The sequence below is a fragment of the Oryzias melastigma genome, linkage group LG1, assembly GCF_002922805.2.
Source record: "Oryzias melastigma strain HK-1 linkage group LG1, ASM292280v2, whole genome shotgun sequence".
In the NCBI taxonomy this organism is placed as follows: Eukaryota; Metazoa; Chordata; class Actinopteri; order Beloniformes; family Adrianichthyidae; genus Oryzias; species Oryzias melastigma.
In genome coordinates this window covers 17025536-17039184 of record NC_050512.1, presented here as the reverse complement: position 1 = coordinate 17039184, position 13649 = coordinate 17025536, and the positions used below count along the sequence as shown (strand labels likewise).

Below are 13649 nucleotides of genomic sequence, written 5' to 3'. Positions count from 1 at the left end.
CTGTCTGCAGCAAAGACGATGCTTCACCTCTTGTGTCATGGCAGCAACATCACAAGAAACTCCTGAAGAACATGTCATTCTTTGGTGTTTGAACACTAAATGTAATGCTTAAATAAGTTACTGCCATTAGAAGGATATAAACACTGTTACTGGTTATGAATGTTTCAAACTGCAAACGCTTCTAAGCTTTGAAAAAACTAAATGTTTATAGCATTGTGGGAATTTCAAAAATAAAATGAGGAAATCCAGTCGTGAAATCAAAAATATTTAGCATCAAATCATTTGAATGAATGCTACATCTGTTGCCTCCATTTAGTCCACACCGCTCGTCTGAGCATCTCTGCAGCTCCCTGAAGGTTATGAAAAATGCATTATTTTTTAATAAACGCAGTTCTCTCAATGCTGTGTGTGTACATGTGCTTGAGCGGCCTCCTCTTGTAAATGGAGCTTGAACCCTCAGCGTTTGTTCTGTCTTTTGTTAGCTTTTTCAAAAACAGCCACAACCCCACTGTTTTCTTTCTTTTTTTTCTAAGGAAAAACCTTCACTGATGGACGGAAGAGGCCTCATCACTGACAGCTGCTGCTCCAGCTTCAGATCTTCTGGCACATGTGGAGTCTGGACTTGGATAAGGAGGTGGCGTCTTTCCACACCTTGCAGGAGAGGCCCTTGGCGCAGTCACAGCGCTGGAAGATTTCCAAGCCGTGAGAGCCTTTTTTCCTCTGCTTGGTGCACACCTCTCCCTGCCTCAGCACTGGTTTGCAGATTTTGGTCCAGAAATGGCGAGCGCAGCAGTAGCCCTCAGAGCAATCGGACGAGCGCAGGCAAGGGTCGCCCTCGTGACCTGAAAGAACACCAGGTAGGACATAAGTAATCACCAAGCTAATTCTTACAGAAAAAGCAGATAAGATAAAGCTGCCATTTTAAAGAACATATATGATGATGCCTCACTCTTAAAAATTCCATCAAATTTGGACACGTCAGAGACACAGGAAGCATTAAAAAGTTGCTTTTATCGTTCAAGCCACGCATCTCAAATGTTTTATGTCTTACTTTGCTTATATTAATATTTAGTCTTGCCAGTGATGAACTATTAATTCATATCCCGGATCTTCTGGGTGGAGATTTCTCAAGCAGTGACTTGCAGGAAGCATCTATTCAAAGACCCATTCCGAATAAAATCATGTTTTTGGTGCTTTTAACTTGTACCATTGTTCTCATGATTAAGGACATACGTAAAGAAAATTAAGATTAAAGATGCAACTCAGGAGCAGAAAAGGTTGTAGATGTGATGTGGAACTTTGAGCGGCAAACTACAAGCTCCCTGCTTCGCTCTATTATGATGCATCCACTTGTAGACGACTAGATCAGAACTATGTCCTAAAAAATGATACTAGTGTTCTGATTTTAGGTACAAACAGATACAAACCCCCAAAAGACCAATTTTTCATTAAAAATAAAAAATAAAAAACCACAAAGTTGACCACAAAATACATTTTAGATAGTTTTCTGTTAGAGGCCACTAGGAAAACTTTTACAGTAGATCAAAAGATGATCAGAGTGGGACTTTAAGGAGGAGAGTGTCCCAAACAATAACAAATTAATAAATCTCTTGCAACTTTTATATATATATATATTGTAAAATCATTCCCGGTGATCTTTGAATTGTGAATATTACGTTTTTAGCCAAAATAAAACAGCTTTTGTCAGTTTTTGATACATTCATTAGAAATACCATTCCTGTTCGTGGGCAGCACTCTTGATACAGAGCAACCCCAACCCCCCTCCCCGTCACTGAGAGCTCTGTTTGCATGCTCACGTTTGAGCTCATAGCCTCAAGCTAGCATTAGTGGCACAAAAATAATTACAAGCAATTTTGGATCAATCAAATCTTACAGTTTTGAGCCAGAATTGCAATTCACTACTGCACAAGTGTTGAACGCTCATTATGTCTCGTGTACCTAAGCACAGGAGGGGAGGGGCGACTTTGGCACGCCCATTTCAGTAGTTGCGTCATTAGTTATAGCTTTTTCTAGCATCCAGTTTTCTAATGCAACACAATTTAAATTAAGAAATACTCAGAAACATAGTTTTAACTAGTTTATTTGTGTCCTCTACTATGAGAAAAATGCTGTAAGAACATGTTAAAAACACAAAAAAGATGATTTTCATAGGAGAGGAACTTTTATTTGTTGCTTTGTTGTAACATTTTAACTTTATACCCTGTCTTTAGAGAGTGCATTTAGATTTGCTTCACAAAAAGGCTGTAAAAAAATAACTTAAATCAGGTGGGATGAACACGAAATAGTGGATTCAATGAGTTATTGCAACAGAAGTGCCAAAACTGCGTTGTGTGGTTTCTTTCCTTGTGTGTCACACAGTGTGTGCTGCTGTCAGCAGAATTGCTCTGTGGCTTTGTGACAGTGCAGAACAGCCACATGCATTGTGGTTTGTTCTCAGCTGCTCTGGTATGTTTTGGGCACAGCGCAGCTGTTCCACGAGCAGAGGGCCCTCTATCAACATCGACTGGCATCACTGGATTGTTGAAGGTACGCTGGAATGACTTCACCCACAGAGGATGAGGATGACAGTGAGGAAAATCCGATCAGGGAAGAGGAGAATTTTACCTTTCAGAGAATGTTTCGTCTGTCCTTTCCCTTTCTTCCTCCAGCTGTGGTATTTTGTGGAGTGTTTGCTGTGCTCGTCCAACGCCGGGATGTGAGGCGACAGCACGCTCTCCGACACCGGGACGCAAATATCTGCACAGAAAAAGAGCAGGAAGGGGAGGTTCAACTATTATGAGGGAAACATTTTAATAACAGCTGTGCTGCCAAAATGAATTTCTCAGTACACTGGATAATTTAAGGGGCGGGGCGTGAAGCCTCAAACATCTCTGCTGGAGCAATTCTTTAGTCCAATTGAGAAGAATTGTAGACTTTTTTTCACTCTCCTCCTCCTTTATCTTTAATAGTCAAAAGAACAATTTAAACTTAAAATTAATACTTTTTTTGATTGAGTTCATCAGGCTGTACATTTTGTCATGAGAATTTGTGAATGAATTCACACGCACAGTTACTGCAGCGGTTTCCAGGGCAGCACATGGAATCTCGGTTGCATCTTTTCTTCTTCCGGCGACAGGAGAGGCAGCGGGAAGGACTCTGTTGAGGGCTGTGGCAGTAGCTGCCCACACTGCATTCCTTGTCATTGCTGCATGGATACACTTGCTGTGGAAAAACAAACACGACATTTATTTTTTTGTTTGTTCGTTTCTATATTCCACCTGCACCACATGCAAAAAATGAGTGGAAAAAGCAAAAACAGACACAACACTGTAAAACAAGATAGTTTAAAAGTACTACAAACAAAATAAATAAACTTCATGTGTTGGGTAGTTGTTTTTTCTCGCGTTCTGATTTTATTTTAACAAATGAGTTTCAGAGGGAAATTTCGTAAAAACCTGAGAAACTCTTATTTTGAAGAAAATCACCTCGGGTGAAAGAAAAAAGAGAAAAATGAAGCGACTTAAACAAGCTGCAACATTCATCAGCGCTACGGCAGCACATCGGAAGTTCTCACATGCAGTTTGAGCTTAAGAAAAAAAAGAACAAGATTAGACTTGCTGGACAGCTGCCACAGTTGACTTTCTCAGGCTTGAAAGGTTGAAACGGAAAACAAGCGGGAATATTAAACGTGATGTTCACCCGTCATTATGACAGGAAGCAAATGCTCAACATGTGGATAAAAGCAAGCATGATGCTCCAATCTGCGTTTGCTCCAAAATCCAGGGAGATTAGGCAACATACTAAGGTCATGTGACACATTTGGATCCTGGCTTGCACCTTCCTGACCCAGGATGTCCGACAGCTCTCAGCCTTTCATCTCACTGTGCAGAAAATGCCATTGTGGTGTAACCCAGCTTACTTACATCACACACCCTCAGTAAAGCCACAAACTACCATTTTGCATTTTATTTGTTTACAGATCAACTATGCAAGAATTAGTCAGAGAGACTCTGGTGTTTGAAGCGGAGCTGGGTGCCTGTTCCCACTGCTTCCTGTCATCACGCTAATCGCCTCCCGGCTCAGATGCCGTACCTAGTACACAAATAGTAGCTTGTTACTCAGCCCCTTGAAGAAGACCTTAATGACAAATTACTGCTACAACTTTAGCTATCGCTGTAAGCTCACTTAATACGTTCTTTACTTTTTGCAAACTTCTGCTTCCAAGGTGACCTGATTAGTCCAAGTAATTCTCCATTTCCAGGGGAACATAACAGCAAGGAGAAAAAATATGGTCCAACAAGAAGTTTTAGACAGAGCGTTTTTTTTTGTACTGACGTTTATTCAGTCCACCCTCTGCAACACGCGTTCAAGCAGCCACTTCCTATGAAAAATCAGTGTAGATTCAAGCTTCTATTTTCAAAACTCTTACATTCCAAGTAGCTCATTTTTATAGCTAAGCATAGCTGAATTTTTGCAACCATTTTTGTGCTTTAAGACCATTGAAGGTGCATTTCATGTTAAACTTTGATCATTCAGTGACTGGCTATTTCCAATATTTGTATGAATTGAGTTCTATAACATAATTGTTTGTATTACCCATGGATTATTAATCTTAGTCTTTGTCCCAGGAAGTGAGTTTTGTTTGATTGAAAGCTATTGAATTGCCTTATCTCTACCAGCCCAGTGTGAAATTGTACGAAGATGTGTTGCTCAGTAGTAAATAAATCTGGATAATATTTTATCTAATATTTTAAATATAGATTGAGGCACTGAAATGGAAAAGAATGAAAAAAATAAAATTCTTGCCAAAGTGTTCATTTTTATCAATTATATTCTTCCCAAAAGCAGTTGAGTTTTTAACGACTATTTTTGGTCTATAAGTCCACTGTACGTGCATTGAAAGGTACACAAAGTTGAACTTGGACCAATCAGGGACCACTTTGGTGGTGACATATGAATAGCATCCTCTTTAGCTCGTGCAAGTGAAGACAATAAAATGAATAAGTGCAAAAATTGGAGCAAGATTTGTGAGATTTGCATCGTTTTGACATTTCGCAGCAACCGTCTTCCAGGAAAAGAAAGAGAAGCCCCTCCTTGTTTGTGCAGTGTGAACACCATAGGCTATACTTGCGTTCAAGAACCGGCATTTAGTGTGTTTCTGAAAACACATCACATGTCCGGTGTGTCCGAAGCTTCACAGATAAATATGCAGACATGTGTCTTCGTGCCACCTGCTCAGATGTTGACCTGCCTCCCTGGCCCTGCTGTGGTGTTGCATCAGGTTCCACAGACTGTATGTTAGCAGGAAAGAGTGTGGCAGATGAAGAAGACCTGGGCTCACCTCTTCCATCATAGCTCAATCTGGATGACAGCCCTTTGAAATGCGCTGATACCTGACCCCCTAAAACCACAGCTGATAATCTGGCGTGTTTCAACCGCCCCATTTGCAACTTCTGAGGGAAAAACCGTCACTTGACTGCATCCTAAATGTTTTTCTGTTGATCCCCTATTTTTTACCCTGACGACCTTCACACATAAAAGCAAAGCTTTGGAAACTGCACAGGAAGAGGGCTAAAAACCGAGCACTTCAAATCCTCGCTTGGTATGCTGGTGTGACGATAAAGGAAGAGACAGACGGAGATCCATAAGGGAAGCCCCCGCTCCTATCTTGTGTTGCTTTCGTGCTGGTAAAGCACTGTTGCTTTGAAGAGGAAACATAAATGTGCGGGAGCAACAATCTGCAAGGGATTTACTCCAGGATATAGAGGGCTTTGAACCTTCGCTCCCAGTCTTTGAGATCCCTTATTTACGTCTGTAAACCCATTCCAGAGTGTTGATACTATTCCACCGACATGCTCTGTAATGCATAAAAATAACATTGTGAATGGCACCTCTGCTTAACGTCCTTACTGGAGTTTAAAATGCAGGAAAAGCAGGATGATGAAACAGGTTATTCAAAAGTAAATGAGCTCACGGTAAAATCCTACAGACAGAATCCCAACGGACTGGCGATTGTTTCCTGCTGCAGATAAAAAAAAGCTACAAAGCTAAAGATTGTTATGCATGTTGTTACTGTATTTATTGGATTAAGGGAATCAAGACCGTCTGAAAGCACTTTCACACAGACTGTAGTAAAAAAAAATGCTTATGCTCCTTTCACTCTCCTCTTTTCTAGTGTGAGTTGCTTCTGCATCAATGAGACATCCTTCGAACACCACTGTGACATGCACAACCAATCAGCTGTCTGCAGGACGTTCTCAATGGCTGCACACCTTTGTCTGGAATTAGCAAGTGCATGTTTGCAGCAGTTTGAACCTAAATTACAGTGAGAAACACATTTGCAGTGGACTCACTTTGTACCTACAATGAGGAGCATATCTCTCTAAGAACTAGCCAGACATGCAGTGAGTATGACTTTATCAGGGACATTTTTGATGGTGGGAGTAATCTGTCAAAGATCTCCAAAAAGCCTTCCAAAAGTCACACGCCTAGAGGTGGTGGAACACCAGCTCACACAGATCTGACTTGTAACGCTTCTGAAATCCATCTTGAGGAAGTGCAGAGACCACACAGAGTGTAAGACGAGGTCGTTGTGACAGTGTCTTAATGCACAGCATGGCAGAAAAAAAAAGAGTGGTGCAGAAAAATAACCTTAAAGTGGCTTTATGTGTTCTATTGAGAGGTTTTGTAACATCTGTTCATGCATAAAAATATGAATGGTAAGTAGCATATACTTATATGGCATCTTTACTGGCCCAAACAGCTTCACAGTCCCATTCACACTCTGCTGCTGATCACTGGAACCAACCTGTAACCACCAGGAGCAATGCAGGGCTCAGTGTCTTGCTCAAGAGCATTTCAACACATGGGCACACCATCTCATTTCTGCTGTTCGTGCACTTGAAAGTTTCAGACTTAGAGATGGGGCGGCCGTAGGGTGGCCATGGTGCAGCGGTAGGGCGGTCGACTCCTGATCTGAAGATTGCAGATTTGATTCCCGCCTTTACCACCCCTGTGTCAAAGTGTCCTTGGAGACGCTTGCCCCTGTTGGAAGGTTGGTACCAGTGTTTGGCAGCAGATTGTGAATGAGTGAATGGGACTGAGACTGTAAAGCACTTTGGGCCTTCAATATTTACTGTATTTTACCTCACCTTATTCATGTGTCATTCCTTTTTTTGTTGCCATATATTTACTTTTTCCTTTTGTTCTAGTGTGGACTTTCTGTAGTAATATATATTTTTGATTGACTGAATAATCCTAAATCATCTGCAGTGAAAAGTGTAATACAGTTTTCATTTTCAAGATAAACAAACTGCAGTAGTTGTAAAGTCATCCTATAAGCTCAAAATATGGAGAAGATACATCTCATTTGAAGGTCAAATCAAAGTTTTTTGAGATCTTGGTATCAATCGATCCAAAATAAATAATGTCAAAACTCCAATAACCACCAAGTCAGACCTGCTGTTCTCTGTATGGTTAAAAAAAATCCATTTAAATAATGCTATCCCCTGAAAGCACTCATTTCTTGAATCTAAAAATTGATTTTAAATCATTTTTAAGCTATTAAGCCATTGAGTTGAATTCTCCCCTCGGTCTGATTCATCCTCTGACTTTCACAAACGCTCCGGACCTTTGGAGCTACAGTTTGTAACCTGAACCTATGAATGGTGTTAATGAGTAGTGTGGGGCCTTAAGAAGTCAAATAAACAAAGCCATTGTGTAAACAGTCTTCACAGGCCCTGAAAGCATACAGAGGTTGTATCACATAACATAGAGATGACTGTGCACAAGTCACTCACACAAACCATGTCCTCAGAGTTTCATCATACAAAGTCACATGTGTTTCTAGTTGTGCCTTAATGGAGACTCGAAGGTCGAGTGTCTAACAAGTAGACCTTGTTTAGATCATCTCTGATCTGATTTTACCAGAGATAAGAATTAACGCCTCGTTCTTAACCGCCGACTCAGTTGAACAAACAGACAGAAATCACTGCAGCTGTAATTTTGTGACACTTGTTCTTTCTCAAAGGCCACGAGCCAAAAAAGGTGAGCATCAGTTTTACTACCATCAGTCAGCTGCAGTGATGGACGGATTCATTCAAGAAGAATATCACCACCAAGAGTTCAAACCCGCTTTTGTTTGTCGGTGAATAACACAACTTTCACCCACAACTGTTGTGACAACACCAGATTACACTCTGGTTTCCTGTATGTCTTTTCCCAAGCTGGATAGACTTCTAAAATGTGTGTCATTCAAACAAGTAGCAATATGACTGATAAACCTACAAGAAGCATCTCCCTGAAAAAGGATGACTTATGCGGTAAGAGCTCACTATCGAAGTATTTCCTGCAAGTTGTCTAGAGGTGTGAAAATCTGCGTGCCAGACAACTCGAAAGAAGTCAGCGGAATGGCAACATAAGCATAAATCTGCCTGTAGTGTATATCTGCAGCATGTTTCCTAATAAATGTGGTTAAAGCCAAAGAAATGTTGGGACCTACTTTCGAAAAATATTAGAGCTTTCTGAATTGGATGAAAACATTTTGGTGGGACAGTTAAAAAATAAAAAATAAATAAAAAAAAGTTCATCCATAACATGCTTTTGTGACACAAGCTAAAGAACAAACACAATTTAGGAACACAAAGATGTTCAGAAGCTTTGTTGTATTTACAAACTGCAATAAAATCCATGTATAAGATTTAGAAAGTTTACTATTTTGTGGCTGATATGTGACTTTACAACAACAAAACACACAAATAACACAAATCCTATCACAGTTTGCTGCAAAAGCGTCAACATGTGTACAAAATGTCCCATTGTGTCATTCTGTTAATTCATATTAAATCAATTTAAAGTATTGCAAAGATATGTGTTGCACATTTTTACGGAACAATCACTTGAGTTAAAGATGAGGCTAAATGAAAAGGATGGATGGACTGTTGGAGATGTGCCATCTGCTGCACAAAAAAAAAGAAAAATCCCTAAACTAAACTCAACAAACAAATCTGCATGTTATTTATTAATCTGTCCACCTTCCCTTTGCATTGATGTGGCACTTTGCTGAAGCAGCAGGATTTGATCACTTTTTGAGTGGCTACTATAAGTGGTGAGTGTATCCCAGTGGCCCCATGTGGAATCTCATAATCCCAGCAAGCGTCTGGACCGCTTTAATGACACCAGGACCCAGACAGAAAATTACCCCAAGTGTTAACTTTTTCTCACATTTCTGCTGCCATCAATGATTTATTGTTGAAGTGCGCTGCACCCGACTGTGGCGTCAGGTTTGAGAGGCAATTAAGGTTTATGAGGGGTCCAGTGCTCCCAGAGTTCTAATAACAGCTCTCACATTTTTTAGAGTTATATTTTTGGATGAGAGTTTAAAAGAATTCTTGTTTTTGCGCGTGCGTAAAAGTCACTTCCTTGACTTTGATTTTTTCAAACAAATAATAAAAAAGTGAAAGTGTACCTGCGGGATGAAGTTGCGCTTCTTGGTGACAGCAGCAGAGCGGTTCGTGGGCGCTGTGGGCTTCTCCTCCATGAGACCAGGCTTGATGGAGTTCTCTTTCGGGCGTCCCTCTGATGCGTCTGTCCTCACGGAGACGATGAGAAGCACCAAAACGCAGCATCTATTCCAAGTAGTGGCAATCATCCTCGATATAATGGGGAAAAGGAGGCTAAAAACTTAAATCTTGCGTCAAAAAAATCTCTTTCATTAAGGCGCGTGCGCTCTGTCCATGCGTCACGGGTGCCAAGAGCGCAACAGGGACAAGGATAGTGAGGCAAAAAATGTATATTGCTGATCGGGTGTTCAAAAGAATGGACAGATTCAGTGAAAAGGGGAGTGATGAAGAGTCAAAAGAGAAAGGAGGGGGCAAAACCACCTTTAGGAGGTCTCCACTGTGTCTCCGTCTGGCTGTGAGTGAGCTCTCCGTCTTCCAGCCGGCAGCTTTATGATCTCAGATACTTTTTTTTTTTTTTTAATAGGATCCTAATGAGTTTGCTTCCTCCGCCCCTATTCACGACTGACAAAGAGTGAAACTAATCTGTGCGCGGCACTGCTGCTCCCGCATTGTCGTCTCCACACCGGCACCAGGAGCTCCTTTGGGAAAGAGCTATAAAATTATACACTGTGTATTTTAACTGAGCACTTGACCCTTTTTTTTACTGCGAGGCGGTCTGAGACGCAGAGGGGGAAAAAGAAGCAAGTTTTAAGAGGCCTATTATAAGTAAAGTGGAACATTTCCACATTATCAAGTTAAGGAATTTATTTCTAAAGGAAATGCGCTCAAAAGCAAAAGATCATGTTTCATATGACCTAACTTTATAACTTACAATTACAATCAGGCTGATAATCACTGTTTTCCTCTCTATGGGAAAGACATCCCTCATGACGCACAAACCGGATGAGATAAGAAAATATCGACTGCACTTTCATTCTGGGAATTCTGCACCAGGATTCTGCAGAATTTGGCAGTTGAGGTCCTTCATGTTTAAGCAGCTAAAATAAATGACACATCACCTGATTTTAGTTTTTCAATTCATATATAAAACCCAATTCTGGATGCACAAATAATGAACACTCAACAATTAATGAAAGTGAATAGAAGTCTCAGAAAACAACTTTCTCACAAAAGCTTTTCCCACCTATTCCTTTAGTCTTCACACACTCACTCGATCTATTCATTGGAAGCTTGGTTGAACAGGGATGAAACCAGTATACCAGTAAAGGCTTCTGACCTCAAAGGCGATCCATCACAGAGTCCAATTCAAAGTGTCAAGTTCTTTTGTTGAGCACAATAGGTGACCAACCGAACTGGGGAGAGGGAGGAAGTATTGGACTTGTCTGGTGTAACTGTAGACGCTCAGAAGTGCTACTATTTTAGCCTTAGTTGTCACCTGAGTGGACAGTGATTTACCATGAAAGAGTCCCACCAGACAGATGCCTTCACCAGAAATACACTCTCAAAGAGTCTCTTTCCGGAATTCATGGAAGAAGTTATTGTAACACCTCACATTAAGGGACACAAAAGGATGCTGTAGTGGTTGGGAACAAATTCCTACTTGCTTCAAATGTATTCATCACTTTTTGACAACTCTTTTGGAAACTAAAAGCTGCCTTTTTTATTAGAAAAACTTAAAAAAAAAGTTTGTTGGAAAAACCAACTTAATATTTTGCAATTGGTCAATTCACAACCCCGTTTTGGATAGAAAACCATTACTTTACAAATATATATATATATGGGAAAGCTAAATAATTTTAGATTATTGACTTCAACCAAACTCAACTGTTCTAAATTAAGAATAATAGTACTTTTAGTTGAAGAATATTCTGTTTTTTTTCTAATTGCCAGAATTACCTGAAGGTCCATAAAGTCTTTGTCTATTTTACTTTAGTTTAAAAAAATAATAATAATAAAAAAACTACTTGTCCTTTAGTTTATATTATTGGAAAATGAGAAAAGGATGTATTCTGCCTAAATATATATATTTTTAATTTTCATTGCAAAAATTGCTCATTTTTATCACTTTTTATGTACAGCTGTAATATTTATTTTTCAAACTATGGTTAGTAACTTTACCAGTAACAAATGGTATACTACATACTTCCATGAGTGCTTCTTACTACATAAGTCATACATTTATCACATTCTTATGGACCCACTCCAATAAAAATGTAACGGGAAAGCGTGTAAATAGATGAACGATGGGAAATGGGGCGGGCTACTCCACGCAATTGGTCCCGCCCACAACTCAGAGGTAAATCTCTAATGAACTCCTTACAATAAATCACTTGCCATTCATTTTGAATGCTTTACTGAATTATTTTGTGGGATTAATAGACATTTTTACTTAAAAAAAACAGAGTAAAAGAGAATGGAAAAACCCTAATCACTTTGATTTACCTGAGTATAACTTGTAAGGGTCAGGATTTGTTTTTCTGCATTAAAACATGAAATTAACTCACAAAAATGCCCTCAAGAAAGGCTCAAAGTGATCACGGTGCATTGGAGGACCAGAGCAAGGCGGGTCAACGCTCGGTGGAATTTCAAGCTCATTCATCACTTCATGAGATGCAAGCAGGAATAAGGAGACACTCAAAATGACAGACTGCTTCGAGTCCACAAGGGGGGAAAAAGCATGTGGATGCACTGGTACTGATTAGTGTGGAAATGTCTAAAGGAACCACAGCAGATGAGATACGACAGGCCGGAGTAGCAAAGTAACCGAGAGCACGAAAGCCGATTGATCTGACGGAGGGCAAAGCATCAGGTGCAATAGATAAAAAATATTGTTTTTTTTCTCTCTTCATCTAAAATACACAATCTCAAGTATTTGTTACAAAAAGTAAAATGAACTTTAAGATAATAAACATTCTTAATGAGTGTTGTTTTGGCCTGGTCAGTTAGAAGGAGTATCCCGTGGGATTATCTGGTTTTGACACCTTATATTAGCTCCAATCATGTCACTTTTTGATCATTATTTGAGTTCCAAATGTGCCATTCCATGTTTGTTTTGTTTTTATGTATTGATTATTGATCTATTAAGCTTAGACCGATTCATATTGACTTAATCAATTTCATCAACGCAGCCTTGGCTGTGGCTGCTCTCGATCCAGAATCTACGGAGGCCCTGAAGGGCAGATTATGCAAAAATCCCTCAATATGAAAAAACATTTTAACTATTTTAAAAAGCAGAACAGATTTTTTTTTTATTGTTTTGATTTCTAAAATTTAACATTTTTTACAATTAATATTATTTGTTTTGGCTTTTGAGTTGTCGTGATCTTTAAATCGTTTTTGCATTGAGCGATTTGTTGGTGTGATTTGTACTTCAGGGCCATTATACGTTTTAAACCAAAACAGATTTTTCTTTAGAAAAACACCCCTCAATCTGAGTTTTCAAAAGCAATGAGTACAAAATGGAGCCACTCCAAGCTGTAAATGTCTTCATTTTTGTTGTAAAGTTAAATTAAATGGCCTCTTCAGCCTCCAGTGGTTGTTAGTAGAACTGCAGAATCTGGTTTGTTTCAGAGTTTCTTCTCAGTGACTCATAAAAGACACAAACCTGATAATATTACCTCGTCTGACACACTGTGTGAAATCCAGCTCAGCTTCTAATAATACATGTGATTAAAGTCCGTGTTGGTTTATTTTTCAAGCCTTACTCATGGATCTCATCTTCCAGACTTTGACATCACGACTGACCACCCACACCCGTGTGGGTCGGCCCAGTCTGAGTCTGCCTTTGATTCTGCATCATTCTGGAATTTGTTTATCTTCCTTACAGGATTCGGGGTTCCCCAGCGATCAGACCCAGCAACACGTCAGTCATGCCTCGCTCAGGAGGCGGAGCAAAAGACGGAAACTCAATGCATGGGATTCAGAAAGAGGATGACATTATGCAAGTGAACGCCTCGCTCACCAGTGGACCATGTCTGGCAGATGTGAGCTGGCAGCCCGATGAAGAGTCTCATTCTGCAGGTGGCTAACCACCGGAGCAGCAGGCCAAGAGGAAGCATGTCTGCTTCCAGGAAATTACTTGTTTGGATGTTCAAAGAAAAACACATTTGTTGAGAGTTGTACTGATTCAAATGTAGACAGCTGTGGATGTTTTTATTACTGGAATTTTTCTGGAACACATTTATTAGG

At 39.9% G+C, this 13649-nt stretch overlaps 1 protein-coding gene and 1 long non-coding RNA gene across 3 annotated transcripts; one reads left to right on the top strand and one right to left on the bottom strand.

Annotated features, from left to right (window-relative positions):
- Positions 1 to 558: 558 nt before the first annotated feature.
- On the bottom strand, positions 559 to 13604 carry dkk2 (dickkopf WNT signaling pathway inhibitor 2). 2 transcript variants are annotated; one of them, XM_024290374.2, is made up of 5 exons: positions 13423 to 13604; positions 9467 to 9626; positions 3069 to 3222; positions 2626 to 2757; positions 559 to 842 (listed from the first exon to the last, which is right to left on the bottom strand). In XM_024290374.2, the coding sequence occupies exons 2-5, from the start codon at positions 9536 to 9538 to the stop codon at positions 592 to 594; spliced, it is 609 nt and encodes a 202-aa protein (XP_024146142.1). In that variant the 5' UTR covers positions 9539 to 9626; positions 13423 to 13604; the 3' UTR covers positions 559 to 591. The 2 variants fall into 2 exon arrangements, with proteins under 2 accessions (XP_024146142.1, XP_024146141.1); XM_024290373.2 differs by lacking the exon at positions 13423 to 13604 and having other exon boundaries at positions 9467 to 11451.
- Positions 735 to 3600, top strand: LOC112157566. The gene is made up of 3 exons (XR_002921170.2): positions 735 to 857; positions 2380 to 2547; positions 2670 to 3600. It is a non-coding gene; the product is annotated as an uncharacterized LOC112157566 (long non-coding RNA).
- Positions 13605 to 13649: the final 45 nt, after the last annotated feature.

Coding starts and splice junctions, on each gene's coding strand:
- dkk2 (XM_024290373.2), bottom strand. CDS start 9,649: ATGATTGCCACTACTTGGAATAGATGCTGCGTTTTGGTGCTTCTCATC. Junction 3,223..9,466: donor AGCGCAACTTCATCCCGCAG/GTACACTTTCAC, acceptor GTTTTTCCACAG/CAAGTGTATCCATGCAGCAA. Junction 2,758..3,068: donor TGGAAACCGCTGCAGTAACT/GTGCGTGTGAAT, acceptor TTTTCTGTGCAG/ATATTTGCGTCCCGGTGTCG.